A 17445-nucleotide genomic window follows, 5' to 3' on the forward strand; every position below is an offset into this window, starting at 1 on the left:
TACAGTTTTGAAAATAGGCAAAAAAAAATCCCAACAATTCCCATTTTATGCCATATTAGCATTATTTCACTATTTGGAACGGGTGAGAATTGTGTCCAGACATCTCTGCACATTCCTAAACACTACTTCGCAGCAATTAACATTGTACACTGTCATCACGTTTGCAAAAAATAAAGGTCCCTGCTAATTGGAACTTACTTTCTGGATGCCCCTCGTATAAATCAGTAGATGAAATGTGAAAATTTAGCAGCGCTGGCACAGAAACGTCAATTACTGAAGAAAGTGATATGCTTTTAGGACTGAATGATTTGTATAATTATTTGAATTTGAATTTAAAATTTTTGGTGCGTCAGCACTAAGGCTATTTTACACCCATCACACCATACGGGGTCAGGCCCCTTACCATAACTAAAGTGGCATAACTGTAATGCCGTACAACTAAAATCTTAAAATTTTCTGACTTTGGTTAAAAGGTGAGGCTGTAAAGGGGCACTCAGCACATATAACGACAAAACACAGGACAACACTCAGAATTATACTGACCATAGGGCCAGTCGCCAGAGCCTCGTTAGTACATTTGGGTGTACTACGTGGAAGGTACACACCTTGTGTAATTATAATATTAAAATATTTATATATTTATTATTAGTATTTTATTTCATAACATTGCACATTAACTTGACTCTGTGACAGATTAACCTTTTGGAGCCCAAGGCCATTTTCACATGTAATCCCCTAGATGCCTGAGCCGATTTTGAGCAAAATGCAGTGTTTCAATGAAATGAGTGTAGATCGGAGGCTAATTGCCCTAGAGAGATGAGTGATATACCGTTGTATGTGGAATGAACCACAGATTCAGACTATATAAAATTTATGCAAATTCAGTGTATATGTGGCGTGGAGGGGGAGAACACTCAAAATTCAAAAATTTCGGGAAAAAATGGGGATTCCCCCCAAGAAAAAGGTACATGACAGTGTCAACATGCACATGGAAATTATCGCTGACATGTAAGGAACACAAAAAAATATTTGCATTATTATCGTATGACCAATGTAACGTGAGTTATACCGCCAAAAGGAATGGTCAGCATGCCACTGATTCAAGCTTCAAAATGCAGCAGTACCTTGAAATGACTGTAGCTCCGAGGCAAATTGCCCTAGAGAGATGAATGATATACCGTTGTTCGCGGAATGAATCACAGATTCAGATGATATAAAATTTATGCACATTTGGTGTATATATGGAGGGGGAATGGGGAATCCCCCAAAAATCATTTAAAAAACAAAAAAAACTAACATTTAATAAATATATTCAGTGCAACTGAAGAGCTCGGGTGTAAAACATGGTAAGTGACATTTTGGTCATTTCTGAGTTCATTAAGAAAAAATGTTATTAGAAGCTATACTGTAAATAAATTGTTTACCAATTTCAGAAGGCTTCACTGAATCCCATGCAAATTGTATGACATGGCAATTTCACTCGAAAATTGAAGGATGGCATATTTTACTTTGTAACTGAAAAATAACATTTTTATAGTCTAAAATAAAAAGCAAGACGTATTGCATGTCATCATCTACAGTTCTTATTGAGATAAGCTTAAAATCAAAGGTTACCAAGTGTCTTAAGATCTAGAGCCAACTTGGCAAAACTAATGTTCATTTTAGATTCGGAACAACCAAAATATCCCAACTTCATTCAAAAATCCTTGGCAACTAAAAGAAATATTTTTTTTGTAGACCTGTGTAATTAGATGAAATTGATGAATGACACTCGTGCACATGCTGGGTCTTGAACCGAAGAACTTTGATGGCAAGATCAAAAAATGACCACTAACATGGTTGTCCACCAAGGGACCAATTTTGGCAAATTTTACAATTTTTCAGCTTTTGCTGACTAATAGCTTTAAATTTATACTTACACTTCACACAAGAGTTGTTAAAAATAAATTTTATTTTTCCACATACATATACATAATTCTTTGGCAAGTGTGTAAGGTAAATTTTCCATCCATTACACTTGCAAGCAATGTTTTATAGAAAGTTCTCTGCAATCTTTAGATCACTCAATTGGCAAAACATTCAACACTAAGGTGTCGTCACTGTACATTTTTAAGTGGATATAAAATGTTCTCACTCTTCTCATTTTGAGTTCAACATCCACGCACTGTAACAAAATCACCATGGAACTGGTAACAAAAATATGTTGCACAATAGCATTCATTATGACCTGGAAGAACAAAAAAGAGTACAAATAGTGTCAATGTTACTGAATGTAGTTTCATAATGTCACCTTACGATTAAAGTATCTAAACATATGATGAAAAGTTACTATTTTAAAAGTAGCGAGTACAAATATACTTTGGCAGAGAATGATATAACTAGGGATGGACTATATCTGAAATTAGGTATATCAAGAAAATAACATCACTAAGGGCATGCATGTTTAGTTTCTGACGAAAACATGAAATGAGAAATAACACATTGTAATGTTCATTTTTCATGTTTTTGTTTTGTCCTGAAATAATGTGAATTGAACTGCAAAATGCGAAATTGACTCCTAAACATGAAACTTAGAGTTTATTTACCGATGAGGCACTTTCTGAAGATTGAATTATCCTGGGAGTTATGAAATTCACGGAAAATTGATAAAATTCTGCTGTAAATATTTCCGAAGCAAGAATGGACCCCTTTATACAGGAATAAACTTAATACTCTAGTAACTACATAAATGTGCTATTAGAAGAGTTATGTTTATTTTGTAATAAGTGCAATTTTTAAATAAAATTTTGGATTATGTTCACAATTTTAAAACAAAAATGTAATTTTATATACGGCTTTTGATCCATTTTTCACAGCTATAACATCGAAATTTTATTTTATTTTCCGCTTTTGAAACTGAAATTGTTTTTGTGCCAAAATTTTGCTTCTTTATTTACCAAAAATATGTGCCTCCAAACATCACAGATGATAAAATACAATATTTTTTCAGTGTTGTGATATTGGCGATATATTGTCTCCACGATATGTATCATGTCAGCGATATATATATCGTCACAATATTTTGGTGACATATATCGTGGACATTTTCCTGTCACAAACAGAAGAGTACGTATTTCATGTAATAACAACCACGTTCGATTCGTCATGATATATGTATATCGCCAAAATGTGATGATATATATCACCGACAGGATATATATTGTCAAAATATCATGACATATCAGCAGCATCGTCAAAAAATATCTACTCTATATCTTAGTGTTAACAGATCCCAGTTAATATAGAGACCAGATCTCTCAAATTCCTTTCAAGTACCTCCACAATTGCCCTCACAATGCTGGGTTAACACTGGAATTTTAGAGCTTCCACCACGAATCTTACCTAGTGTTGCAAAAAAGCCTGCTTTTTTGAATGGACGTTTTTTTTTTGGAGGAAAAAAAAAAGGCTGCCATTAAAAAAACCCGGAAATTTTGGCTTTTTTTAAAATTACAGGTAACCTAATTCACTTCAAGTTACTGTTATGAGTTTACAGGTTTGTAGTGACATATTTTACAACTAGCTAACAAAATTTACATGATGTAGCAGCCAAGAGACAAATATTGGCCAATTCCAGTGCACACATATTGCATAGTGGTTGATATGATCCACATTTTTATGTGACGTCACCAGTAGAAAATATGTCACTAATGTATTTATTTTGTGAAGGAAAGCGTAATTTCTTTGTTATTATATGTAATAATGCACCCTGTTTGTAATATATATCTTTTGTTTAATGTTTATTGTATTTTATGCTCTGTTATGAGCAGTTTAATGTATCTTCATGTTTGCAAGAGTGCACTATACGAATTTGTATTTCTAAAGATGTATAGATGTCAGTTTTGTTGATAGTATCCTTTTGTAGATAGTGAGTGATTCATCTGTACTTTAATCTGTGTTCTCAAAAATAGTATAAAAGCGAGGATATCGCATAAGAATCATCACACTTTTTCGCCATGGATCGACAAAGCTTTTAAAATTAAAAAGAACTCCTCGGTGTTGTGCATACATCTTGGTATGGTAGTTCGGAGTGCAAGCTAGGCCTATGCGATCATAGGCTTGCCGATAGCCACGCATTGAGTTTATGCATTTTAGTTAAGTCAATTCATCGACAAAGCGAAGTTCTCGCCTTCGTCTCAAGTATATTTGCATTATAATTGCAATAAATAAAGAATAAAACCTTTCAGTTTATACATACTGCAGTAATGTGGTTTTATTTCTCTGTGCTGTGAATATTGTCTTTGCCTAACACTATCCCTGTATCTGAGAGGAGTCTGTGTACTTCACCAAGTCTCATCGTTCACCACTGAGTATTATTAAGTTAATATTAATAATTAATTAATTAATAATAATACGACGCATCTAATTGCAAGAACGTTTCATGGTTCAGATACAATTTTAACCCTAGCTTACCGAGGGGGAAGGGGAGGGTATTTTTTTAGATTTATCAACTGTTTGAAAATAAATTGAATTGTTCTCTAGGATGTTCCCAATATTTCTGTATTACTTTTGTTCATAAAAACATAAATGTACTGTAAATAGGAGGCAAAAAGAGCTTGGTGGGCTTATCAGGCACCATCTTTCAATGAGTCTCATTCGAGACACTCATGCCAGTGAAAGTGTTGAATTGGTTGGTAATGATGGTAATTATTATATTTAATAAACAACTGCACTTCTACAGACAAAAAAGCATTAATAAAAAAATATCATGGATTTTGTGAGTTTTAGTGAATGATAAAATATATGTGACACTCCTGCAATAATTGATTGTTTTTCATTAATGATAGTAATTTTTTAAATTATTATAATTAACTAACTGATTACCCGGCATTGGCCAGGTATTTATTTATCCCAATGTTCTATTAGACAGGAAAATAATGAATTCTAACTATAGTGTAAAATGTAAGGAATTTCATTTCATCCTGAATGTCACCAATTAGCTTAGCAACTCTGAAAACTATGCATTCGACACTAATGTAGGTTATTTCTCACCCCTCCATGCTGCTAGGTGATGAACTTGGAGTTGAATGGCATTGGGAGTGTCACTATGCATGTTACCGACCCCGTAAACTATGGATTCCGCACTAATATCGGTCATTTTCGAAACACAAACTCACATCAGCCTGAATGTTAGACAACCCAAGAAACACCATCATTGTGCGGGATTGCATAGTCACGGATGTCTGTTTGTGCAGAATTTAATATTGGTAATTTTCAAATATTTTTACATGTCACCCCCTTCCCACCCCACTCCTTGGGGTGCCAGGGGTGTTTTACCCCCCCCCCCCCAGTATTTCTTTCGAGATTGCAAGTGATACGTGTACCAAGTGTGGTTCAAATCATGTCAGGCATTCGAGAGTTATGCAGGAACAAACATACATACATACATACATACATACATACACACATCCATTTATATAGAAGATAAATAACTGATGAGTCCTGATGAGCACATCTGACCATGAAATGGACCTAAAAGAACCTTTTACATGTTTGTGTCTCAATTTAAATGTTGATGTCCTAAAATATGAAACAAATGTTAAGATCAAAATATTCGATGTTTCGGAACAATTAAAAATCTTTACTGTTCACAACACACATGCAGAAGTATAAAACAAATTACGTGAATTCATGTCATGTATATATCCTGTTTAACGGAGCTTTGAGATGGAAGCGACACGTGGTTCCTGGAAACCAACCCTTAGAAGTAAATGCAACATTTCGAACCGAAGCAACAAAAACTGCAAGTGTCGCTTGCCACTTGGCTTGTACCGTTTATTCAGGGAACTTTTAGACAGAAGCAACAAGTGACATGTGTCACTTGCAAGAAGACCCCGAGTAATCCACTCAAACTTTTGAACCGAAGAGTGCGACAATGAGCTAAACATGTCACCTTTACAAGTATGTTGCTCGGACTATACTGTTTTTTTTAACGGCATGTATCGTGCTGCTTTGGTCTGTTGTTCTTACATGCATGGTGAATGTTTTGCTTTGTACTGAAGGAGACTGTGTAGCTTGTCATCAGTGACTTCTGTCTGAAAACTCCTTCAATGGCCCACATAATGTCACCTCGGTCTTGTTTGTGCATGCGTGGTGGATGCTTGCTTGCAGACTGAAGGAGCCCATGCTACTTGTCACTTCAATGTGACACCCCACTGTCATGTGTTGCTTCGGTCTGGATGTTCTCTATACTTAACAAGATTGTTAGCTACTTCATGAGAGATTAAGATTTAATTTAGCCTGTAAATCACAGAGAACAAATTGCAAGCACTGCTGTTCGAAAAAGGCTGAATTTTTGAGAGAAGGTTCATTCTATAATCATGTATGGGCCTCTGGAGTGGAATAAAGTAATGCTGTTGCCTTGTAATAAGATGGGGTGTGAGGTTCAATCATCAGTGGTCAGAGTGCTTCGGATCTCATTTCAAGCTGTAGGCCCAGTCAAGCTTTCTTACATAGGATTTTTTTATTTATTTTTTATTTTCTTTTTTGTGGCGTCTTATTTGCTTCTGCTTCAGTTTTAGTGCCAGTGTTTTTCAACCGCTGGGCTGCAAAAGGTCCACTGCACCCAGGGGTTGACGACGACTAATTTAAATATAACTTTATATTTGACAGCAAGTCTGTACATAATTGAACTATGATTGCGCCATAGTTGATATATTAATATTAATTAAGAGTGCATATTAATTTCTATATAAACTTTAAAGATCAGAAATGTATTTATGAGTGAAATTGTTGGGATCAGGGCATCGACTTGTAAGAAATAAATTTACTGGGCTGTGGTATCACAAAGGTTGAGAACCACTGCAACAAGCAGCCAAAATACATCACTAGTTGCCCCGTGTCCAGGTTTAGTGGCCATTTAACCAAATTATACATGATGTACTGGACAGCCAGAATACAAATATACATATTTTAGTGAACACAAAATTTAATGTAAAGAGATTTGATACTAGATTTTCAAAAGGTAGAGCAGTATTTCAATTCAAACATCAAAAATCGTATCATAATAATCATGCTATTAGGTTCTATTAAAAACACATACAAAACTACTATAGTTATGTGAATATGTTTATACTACATAGATATATTTAATAAGCCTACCGAAATATGAAGATAACACTTGGAAAGAACAGCCCATTAAAAAAGCCAGTTTCTTTAAAAATGATGTTTATGTATAGCTATGAATTTCATATTGTAAATTTTATTTTATAGTTTGAAATTAGTGTCTATTTTACAGTAGGAGATAAATAAAAACCAAGGAACTGGAAAAATACTGCCAACTCCTGTATTTTCATTGACTTGAGATGCTTTTGTGAAAAAAGTTTAACCAAAAAAGCCGTGGAATAAAACTAAGGTATTTAATAAAAAAAAAAATCCTGACCACTTCCAACTCTAATAGTACCTAGGATCACATGCACCAAAAGCAGGAGCTTGTCCTTACAGATAAGTGCACTTATATACACAGTTTTGCTGTAAACAGCTGCAATTTCAGTTCAAAACTTGCCCTGTTAATGGCAGTACAAGTGCTGTTTGGTTGTTATCCGTAGTTGTCCTTGTGTGCATGATGCACTTATTGCATGCAATATAGCGTTTAATATCTCTAAAAAGATTTAGGGGATCAAACCTCAGGCTATGTGAGAGCCTGGTAATAGATGTTTATAGGCAGTGAGAGGTGCATTGTAAGTGGGGGGTACAGCTCTGAAGAGCAACGGCAACACTCAAACAACAAAAGGGCTAGCCCCGTGAAATAAGAACAGACTGACATTTAATTATATAAACACTTCACTTGACTGAACAGGCAGGGTGAGGAAGAGTCATAGGAATGTTCGTTACCTATAGTGCTGTTGGAAGATCTTGTTCTTGCCGGCCCTCGCTTCGACGGGATTCTAAACTGTAAAAAAATGAGCTAGGGAGCGTGAACTCTGTTTTCTCCCAAAACTGGCCTAACGTAATCATGATATTCTAAGCGATCACTTTCCGCTCATAAATCCGTTGACTCGAGCGCATCCCTCGCCAACCGTGATTACTGTGGATAATGTTGATTTACTGTATTTCATATTCGTCCCGAGTTTTACCACTCCACTGACGGTCAATGGCATGATTTCCTTTTAAGAAGCTATTTTCCAACGCTTCAGAGGAACCCCTTTTATGACATGATTAGCTTATTAATTTATGATGCCCGGGGTCCTGGGTTCGACTCACGCCATGTGATACAATAGAACAAAGCAGTTACTAATTTTTATACAAATAAAAAAAAAACGTAGTATTAATTAGTGCTGTGATACTGCATTTTTTTAATTACACTGTGTAATGTAACTGATGAATGACCACAAAGATGTAAGAATTCTGTGCTGCTGTGTTATGCATCCATAGCATATCAATGAGACAAATATTATCAGGATATTACAATAACTCCCACTGACTTCTGTCATATCACTGAAAAACTTTATGATGGTATTCAAGTACAGGGTAGTCCATAAGTACGGAAATACCCATCTCAAACATTTACGGATGCTGAAACAGAAATAAGACAGATCCAAACATGAAACAGAGAAGGGAGGGGATACCAGCTAAGGTATGTGATCAAAATGGTGGTCATCTTGAAATTCACCATATTGGATACAACTTCAGTATTTTAAATTGGAAGGTGGGCATGCAATATATGAAAATGGGTTAGAATTTCAAGAGAAACACGTTGGTATGATTCATTTTTGTGTAAATTTAATTCTGAACCTGCTTAAGACCTAACTTTGTTTCGTATAGGCTCTGAAGGGCATTTGTTTGAAAAATACTTGTCACGTTCCACGTGGCTTGTGAGATGATGAAATTATCGCCAGAAGAACGTGTCAAGATTGTTTTGATGTCTGGTGAGCGATCCTATTGTGTTATTGTGGACGATTTCAACCAACGTCACCCTGACAGGCAACCAATCCCACATAGTGCTGTGACAAAGTTGATCACTAAATTTTGGGAACCAGCACAGTTGCTGATAAACCAAAAGTGGAATGACCAAAGACAGACAACCGGCGTTCTTGCATCATTTGCAAAGAGTCCTCAATGTAGCACCAGTCGACTGTCACAGGAAAGGAATGTGGGATTAGCAGGACATCGATAATGAGGATTTTGACTGCCTGTAAATGGTAGCCACGCAAAATCCAGTTGCAACACGACCTCACGGAGGATGACCCAGATTGTAGAGTGGAATTTGTTGAGTGGGGAACACAGCAATTATGGATGAATCCTGGTTTCACAGATCACATGCTCTCTAGTGATGAAGCATACTTCTATGTCAATGGAGAGGTAAACAAACAAAACTGCCGTTACTGGTCAGACAAACCAACACTGGCTAGACCCATCGAAAATGGTTGCCTTGGTGAAAGTGATGGTGTTGTGTGGTGTATGAAGTATCATAGTGGGAATCATACCAACGTGTTTCTCTTGAAATTCTAGCACATTTTTATACATTGCATTCCCACCTTCCCATTTAAAATACTAACGTTGAATCAAAGATGGTCGCATAACATAACCAGTGTCCCCTCTTCTGTGCATCATGTTTGGCCCTGTTTTATTCCTGTTTCACCGTTCATAAATGTTTTAGGTGGGTGTTTCCAAACTTATGGACCACCCTGTATAATATACTTAACATTTAAGGAAAAAGCAGCTTGTAAACTTACAAAACTATCTCCTGCAGACGAAAACAGTCACTAACAATCTTCCACTTATCTCCTTGAGCGGTGATCATGAAATTCTGCTGGAATGGACGAGATTGTTTGTCTTGGAACTTAACAAATCCACCAACTTGGATTAAGAATGTTAACTGGTTGCTTACAGCAGCATCTGTATGAAACAATAAGGACACAAATAAATGTATTTTCTTACACACGAGAGATACAATTAAATGACCAAATCTTCATTATAGAAAATATTTTTGATGCTCATGTTTTTCACTTTAATTGATGTAATCGAGAGGAACTTGTTAACTTAGAGGACTATTCATAATTGGGAAAAGAGAGACGCGGTAGTATATAAATACGGAGAAACTAGTACTCACTTTTATCCACGAAGCTGTTTTTTCTTCTTTTTCGATTAATTTCAGTGGCCACTGCCACCATCCTCATTGGAACTTGCTGCACTGTTGCTTGGCGTGCGTCTTTTGTTCGTAGTTCTCTGGCTGCCGTTAGGTGTGCTGTGCGTCTTGGTGTGTCATCTGCTATTTCCGGGCAATAACTGCTGTAGACGACACAACAAGACGCACAGCGCAACTAACGGCAGCCAGAGAACTACGAACAAAAGATGCACGCCAAGCAACAGTGCAGCAAGTTCCAACGAGGATGGTGGCAGTGGCCACTGAAATTAATCGAAAAAGAAGAAAAAACAGCTTTGCGGATAAAAGTGAGTACTAGTTTCTCCGTATTTAGAGGACTATAATGATATAAATGTTATTGATTGTACTAATTAGTAGGGTCCATATAATTATGCATTTTGCATATTGCACATGCAAATACACATTGAATCATAAATATAAAGTTGTTGCATATTTTAGAGCAAACAAACTATTCAAATCATATTTTATGTCTCTGATTGGGCATATTGTCTTCTTAATAAAAAAAAACTTCCCATTTCCTTCCCTCACTGCTGTATATTCTGCACTTTATTTTTCAAAACAAAGAGATAACACTTATCATCATTCTCATGGGAACACTGAACAAACTCTTTTTGGGTGAGAAACTACAACAATGCAATGGAAAATCCATAGATGATATTGTACTGCCTTAAATGTTGTCCATTTCGATCTTGTGAAGTAGAAAGTTTATTTATGAGTATAAAAATATACGTGCCAAAAACAGGAGTTTCAACGTTGAAAATTTGACATATCATGTTGTAATCAAATATAATCATGATCTGTAAGGAATATATTTTTCTTTCCCTTATAAAACAGCAGTGTAAAATAATGAAGAGTGTGTGCAAGAAATCAGAACTGCAACTGTTACATTTATTACATGCTAAAACATGTGAGGTGAAAAAATAATAAATATCCGTTTACATGTAGGGGTGTTGCCGTAATAAAGAAAACTGTAAATGAAAGAAAACATTTCAAAAAGGTCCGGCGTATTTATGTATTTAAAGTACATAACTATCCAGGCCCTACTAATCAGCATGGATAGAAAGTTGATGAGAAGTCCTTTTCTATTCTATACCTTCTAGTACTGTAATTTTTCTCAGATAGTAAACATATTTATGTAGGTAAGTACAGATAAAGTACTTATCAAGTCACATCTTGAACAACAAATAAAGTTCCATGTCATTCGTCCTTCACAAAATATTTTCCACTTGGTATCTCTTTAACAGAGATAAGAATTTGGTATCCTAGATAAATCTCAGTAATGCCCTATAAAGTTACCTTAGATACTGAAATGTAAACTTAAATTCCTCATAAATAACAAAAGTCCCAGTACTTGGTGAAAATTCTTGAATGCTTTCTTCAGTAATTTCTATGGTAATTTTTCAGTATTTCTGCAGTTTAAATTTCACATTATCATTTTCTCCTTCACAGTTGTTTTGTGGCATTTAGGTGTATTTGATTCTACCAAAATTCAACACAACAAAACTTTTAATTTATAATTATTAACTTTGGCTCAAGTGCAAAGTGTGAGAGCGCAAAATGTAATGTATATTCAATGAAACCTACAAGTCAAATAAAAAAATTATTAGTACTTGATGTTTTTCCTATTTAACCTCAGCTATTTAAACCACCAAAATATCTGGTATTGTTGAATCATTGAAGAATTTTCACCAAGTACTGGGACTTATGTTATTTATGAGGAATTTAAGTTTACATTTCAATATCTAAGGTAACTTTATAGGGCATTACTGAGATATATCTAGGATATGAAATCTGTTAGAGTGGAAAATATTTTGTGCAGAATGACAATGACATGGAACTTTATTTGTTCAAGATATGACTTGATAAGTACTTTATCTGTACTTACCTACATAAAAATATTTACTATCCAAGAGCAGCAATGATTTTAAAAAGAAAAACCTCGTGCCAGTGCTATGAACTGACAAATAATCATTATCCCTTCTAAAAACCAAATTTTGCAGCAAATAAATGTTAGGGCCAAATTATGGTTGGCCAGCACTTTCTGGTGCAGTATTGTGAAAATAAGATGGAAAATAACAGTTCTTACACCCCTACAACTACACAAAATGTACCAAGAAAATGGAAAAAAATCTTACCAAATACTGGCTGAGAGTCCAAAGATGTTAAAGTGTGTTCAGATGGCGGAAGCTCTTCAAAAAACTTTTGAATTCTGTCCTTACCGAATGTGCCATTTCCATTCCAAACTAACACTCCATTATCTAGGTAATATTTAGACATCAACTGGAAGCGAATAAACAAACACCATCACAGTAAAGAACCACTTAAAAAATAAACACCATGGGAAATCTATAATCTGTTTAAAATATAACCAACATTCAAGTGAAACACTGACTGAGTTAGCAATCCTGCAAATATTTGATGGGATGGCTGGATGGTGGCAGTACTGCACTAGTTTATGTGGACATGGCATTAACATTGTCAGTCTGTGCAAAGCATCTGGTGAGTAGAGGAAGATGTTCTTGCTACAGTGGTATGTAATGGATATGTCCAAGAAGGCACAAAGTGCCTCGATCCAATTCCTGTACAAAGGTGAAGTGAAATATTTAGTCAAATGCAATCAGGGTATGAGGAAGTATGTTTGAAACAAAGTCTTGTGTTCAAGTGGTGGGTTAAGTTTTGAGGGGGAAAGGTAAGAACAGCGGATCTCATACTACCTACGCAAGCATCTGTAATCAATCAGGGAACAACTGAAGCTGTGGACATGATGGTAAAGGAAAATTGCCATATAACCATACATGTGTCGGCTCCATTCCATTTAGCATTATCCTTTGCGAAGGGTGAACAAAAAATTGTTGGGCATTGGGACCATTGCCTAAGAAGTGGGGGTGCCAAGTATAGGCTCACTGGAACTGTTCTCAGTATGCTGTCATTATTATATAATGCAGGATGTCCAATACATAAAGTGTTTAATTCTCAACCCCTGTCAATGTTTCATTTGAATGACCCTTATGTAACACTTTGTCTCGATGTGCATTCCTATTAGTTAAGTGTACATGTCCTGTGTACAACATATGTATACCTACGTAGATGAAGCTGAATACAGTGTAGATGACTATCATTCTCTCTGCAATCAAAATTGAGCTTCATGACATTCACTTGGTTTAGGAAGGTTGTGAGGGAGGGTTTGCCATGTGTCCAGAGGAGTAAAAAAATGTCATCTTGGATGAATCACAAAAGCCTTCTCGCGTCCTTCCAAACAATTACAACTTCCCTGTGTGACGCAATGCACAAATAAACTCTAGCTGCCGGAATATCTCAATTAGCCTTCGGCATGAGCAAAAATTACGTTACAACTCTATAACGAAGAAAAATATCACTTGCACAACCTGGACAATTTTAACACATATTATTCAACAAACAAAAGACTAAACAGTCAACCCTCAATTAGCTATTCAAAAGACTGGGCGGCGATTTACTTTACCATGGAGCACACTTTGTCAAGTTACAATAGAATTTAATGCAATTAAGGAGCTTTACATTTAAATGTTAACCATTAAAAGAGATTAAAAACAAACACAAAAATGACCTATATTATAACAGTACTCAATTTCAAGACACGAAAGTTACGTTTGGGCATTCCGAATCACGTTGAAAATCGCAAATCAATATGGCTTTGGTTTTTCAGGTAGGGCGATGAGCGAAAACAATATGTTCATATGTGGATATGGATCGCCAGGAGAATACTCTACCAGACTCTGCTACATCATCGGGTCGTCCATCTTTCCAAGGTACGGGAAATCACACTAGGTTCCACTGTGACAAAAAAAAATGTTCCTTCGGATGTCAACCGCAACGATGGGTGATAATATTTGGCACTTTCACTTCCTCTTGACGTTGCGTATCTCTCCTTCGCTCTGACATCAGCCCTCGACAGCAAGAGTTTCCGGGCTCGTCGCTTCCATCTGGCGGGCATCCCTCAAACGTTGGCTTGGGTTCCTTCATCTCAAGCGTTGGGCGTCTCTACATCATTACGGCTGGGCATTCTCACCTCAGACGTCGAGTGTCTCTCCATCGTTACTGCTGGGCATTGGCTGGTTGGGCAATTGGATGGTGTTGGCGGCGTTGCTGACTGGTTTCCACAGCATGGTACATCAACGATGTTGGTGTCAACTGGTTCGGCTGTAGCATCACACTGGATGGTAGTGGCAGCGTCATCAGGGCATTGGGAACCCGATGTCCCCTCTCCTCTCTATCCTTCCATGATTTTTGATGTTCCTCGTTTCACAAAAAAAAACAACATTAAACTGCGTAAGATTATAACGGAACCACAAGCTTGTTTCGACTTCCTCCAGTGATTGGTGTAAGCACACCCTGTATCAACTCACTTGCAATCACACACTGATGTTCGCAAAAAAAGCTAAGTCCACGGTATACGGAGGTGCTCTCGGTAAACTGTGTCGACGTTTTGGGTTTCCAAGATTTTATACCTCTTTTGAAAATGTCAGTTGGAATATCGTTAAAGTAAGCATCGCTTCCTTCTCCGGCAAGGTTGTTCAACTCTGATGCATTAAGTCTCAGTCTCTCCGGCGCTTCGCTTGCAGATCCGTATTTCACCCATGATTTCCCCTTTTATAACAGATATGATCTTCCGTCCATGATACTCAGTCAATCATCTCAAAATTAAATCCAGGTGTCCTTCATAACATGCCACTTTGGTTGTTCAAATTTCATGTATATCCGACAACTGGAAACGGAGATATTCCATAACGCATATTCTTGCACAGGTGGGCCATAAAGAATGAACCTTGGTGAAAACTCTCTCCCCTAACTTTCGTTGTCTCGCTAGAATTTCATTTTGCTGACAGCTGAGAGATACTTATGAACTTTTAAATCTAAAAACTCAAATCTCACGCCTTACAACAGTAATATATTGATTAATTGTATTGGTTTGGTGCAAATGAAATGTCCGCCCCAGATGCGTCATTGCCAACGGCCAAAAAAATAAAAACTACCTAGTCTTACCATAAATACTGTCCCAAAGTTGTAAGTAAATAGACACAAAATGGTGAGAGATATTGTAATATCAGAATAACATGAGATGCATGGATGCATTATGAACCAAAATCACAAATAATTATTCGAAATGGCCACCTTTAGCACTGACACACTTCTGAAGTCTTCGTGGCCACTCATCAATGGAATTACGCAACACATCAAGTGGAAAATCCGCAGCTGCCTTCTGAAGAGACCGCTTTAAACTGTCAATATTGGGATGTCTCTTCTTGCAAGCCATCTCTTGAAGCTTGGACCACAATTTGTAGTCCAAAGGGTTTAAGTCTGGACTGGCAGAGGGCCAATCTGACGTGGAAATGAAGTCAGGAACATTTGCCCCCAACCACTGCTGGGTGGTGAGCGCTTTGTGTGCTGGGGCTGAGTCCTGCTGGAAGCTCCAGTTCTCTCCATGGAAGATGGTGTCGGTAAGATTCTTGCATCGTTCTTCAAGCACTGTCTGCTGGTACACTTTGGCTGATGTTTTTACCCCTTTTTCACAGAAATGGAGCGTGCCCTCATAGCAAATGTTCCAGACTTCATTTCCACTTAAGATTGGCCTTCTGCAAGTCCGGACCTATACCCTTTGGACTACAAATTGTGGTCCAAGCTTCAGGAGATGGCTTGGAAGAACAGACATCCCAATATTGAAAGTTTAAAGCGGTCGGTCTCTTCTGAAGGCAGTTGCTCATTTCCAGTCGATGTGTTGCGTAATTCAATTGATGCATGGCCACGAAGACTTCAGAAGTGTGTCAGTGCTAAAGGTGGCCATTTCGAATAATTATTTGTGATTTTGGTTCATAATGCATCCATGCACCTCATGTTATTCTGATATTACAATATCTCTCACCATTTTGTGTCTATTTACTTACAACTTTGGGACAGTATTTATGGTAAGACTAGGTACAATACCTGGTTAATCAAAATAGTCACCGTCTGCAGTCATACATTTTTGCCATTGCTCAGCCAACAATTGGATTCCATGGTGAAAGAAGTCTGGAGTGTGCAACGCAAAGAACTCCTCAATGGCATGTTGCACCGCCCAATCATCAGCGAAGATCTTCCCTGTAAGGAAGTGATTGAGATGCCGGAAGAGATGGTAGTCAGTGGGAGAGAGGTCGGGAGAATATGCTGGATGAGGAAGGGTTTCATATTGTAACTCATGGAGAACCTGCACCGTCCTTTGTGCGACATGTTGGCAAGCATTGTCGGGCAACGTGAGGACAGCATGCCTGTGGACCATTGCCGGTGCATTTCATGGAGTTCACTACTGTAACGATCTGCATTGATGGTTTCACCTCGCTTGAGAAAGACATGATGGATCACACCCACCATAGACCACCATACCAGCAACAACACCTTCCGTGGGTGGAAAGATGGTTTTGGAAACCGCCCTGGACGTTGATCAGGATCCAACCATTGTCTTGATCGTTTACGATTGTCATAGCAGATCCATTTTTCATCTGAAGTGACAATCCGATGCAGTAAACCATCCCGGTTATTCCTTACACTCGGAGAACTGCACACCTCCAGACAGCGAGTCTTGTTAACCGGTGTCAAATCATGTGGTACCCATGAGTCCAACTTTTCCACTTTACCGATCGCATGGAGCCGCTGAACGGCAGTGGTATGATGTATGCCTAACCCGTCTGCAATGGCATGAACACTTTTCGAAGGGTCCGCTTCCACGGCGTTCCTGAGGAGCTCATCCGAACATGATGTTGGTCGATAGGCACGGGGCTCATTTTGCAATGCTGTGTCACCGGAACGAAATTTGACAAACCAGCGGCGAATGGTGCGTTCATTTGCCATTCCTGGTCAAGTGCACTGTTAATGTTTTTGGGAGCTTGCTGAGCAGAATGTCCCAGTTTGAATTTGTAAAGAAAAATCACTCGCAATTGTGTTCTCCATGGCGCACTTTCAGAAGACCCTGTTCAGCAACACACTGCCTCCTGCCTGTCTGGGTGTTCCAGCCTGTTTGCTGGACGTATACAGATTTTATGACGTTCGACCCGTGACCTCAGTCAATCCTGGTGTTGTTGAGGTTTGTTTCACACCAGACGTCAAAGCGGACATTTCATTCGCACCAACCAAATACATAATTAAAAATACTGAACAGTGATTTACATGACCTAAAAATACAGTGACAGTTAAACACTTTCTTCAAACTGTATTATAGCACATAAAATAAAATTTCAAATACATCATATATAGAACAAATATTTTCACTCTTTTAGTAAACAGAAGTTTAAAAA

General features: G+C 37.5%; 1 protein-coding gene across 2 annotated transcripts in view; it reads right to left on the bottom strand.

Annotated features, from left to right (window-relative positions):
- Nxt1 (NTF2-related export protein 1) overlaps positions 1-17445 on the bottom strand; it is a 58672-nt gene that overhangs the window by 10329 nt on the left and 30898 nt on the right. The window contains exons 3-5 of one of the 2 annotated variants that reach the window (XM_083126321.1): positions 12277-12421; positions 9711-9873; positions 1940-2227 (exon numbers count right to left, since the gene is read on the bottom strand). The exons of the other annotated variant lie outside the window; for it this stretch is intronic. Of the exons in view, the coding sequence (XP_082982447.1) occupies positions 2221-2227; positions 9711-9873; positions 12277-12421 (315 nt within the window). The 3' untranslated portion in view covers positions 1940-2220. Of the gene's footprint in view, positions 1-1939; positions 2228-9710; positions 9874-12276; positions 12422-17445 lie in introns of those variants that run through there. 2 annotated transcript variants of the gene reach the window in all.

Source organism: Lepisma saccharinum, chromosome 8 (assembly GCF_977018435.1).
Source record: "Lepisma saccharinum chromosome 8, izLepSacc3.1, whole genome shotgun sequence".
In the NCBI taxonomy this organism is placed as follows: Eukaryota; Metazoa; Arthropoda; class Insecta; order Zygentoma; family Lepismatidae; genus Lepisma; species Lepisma saccharinum.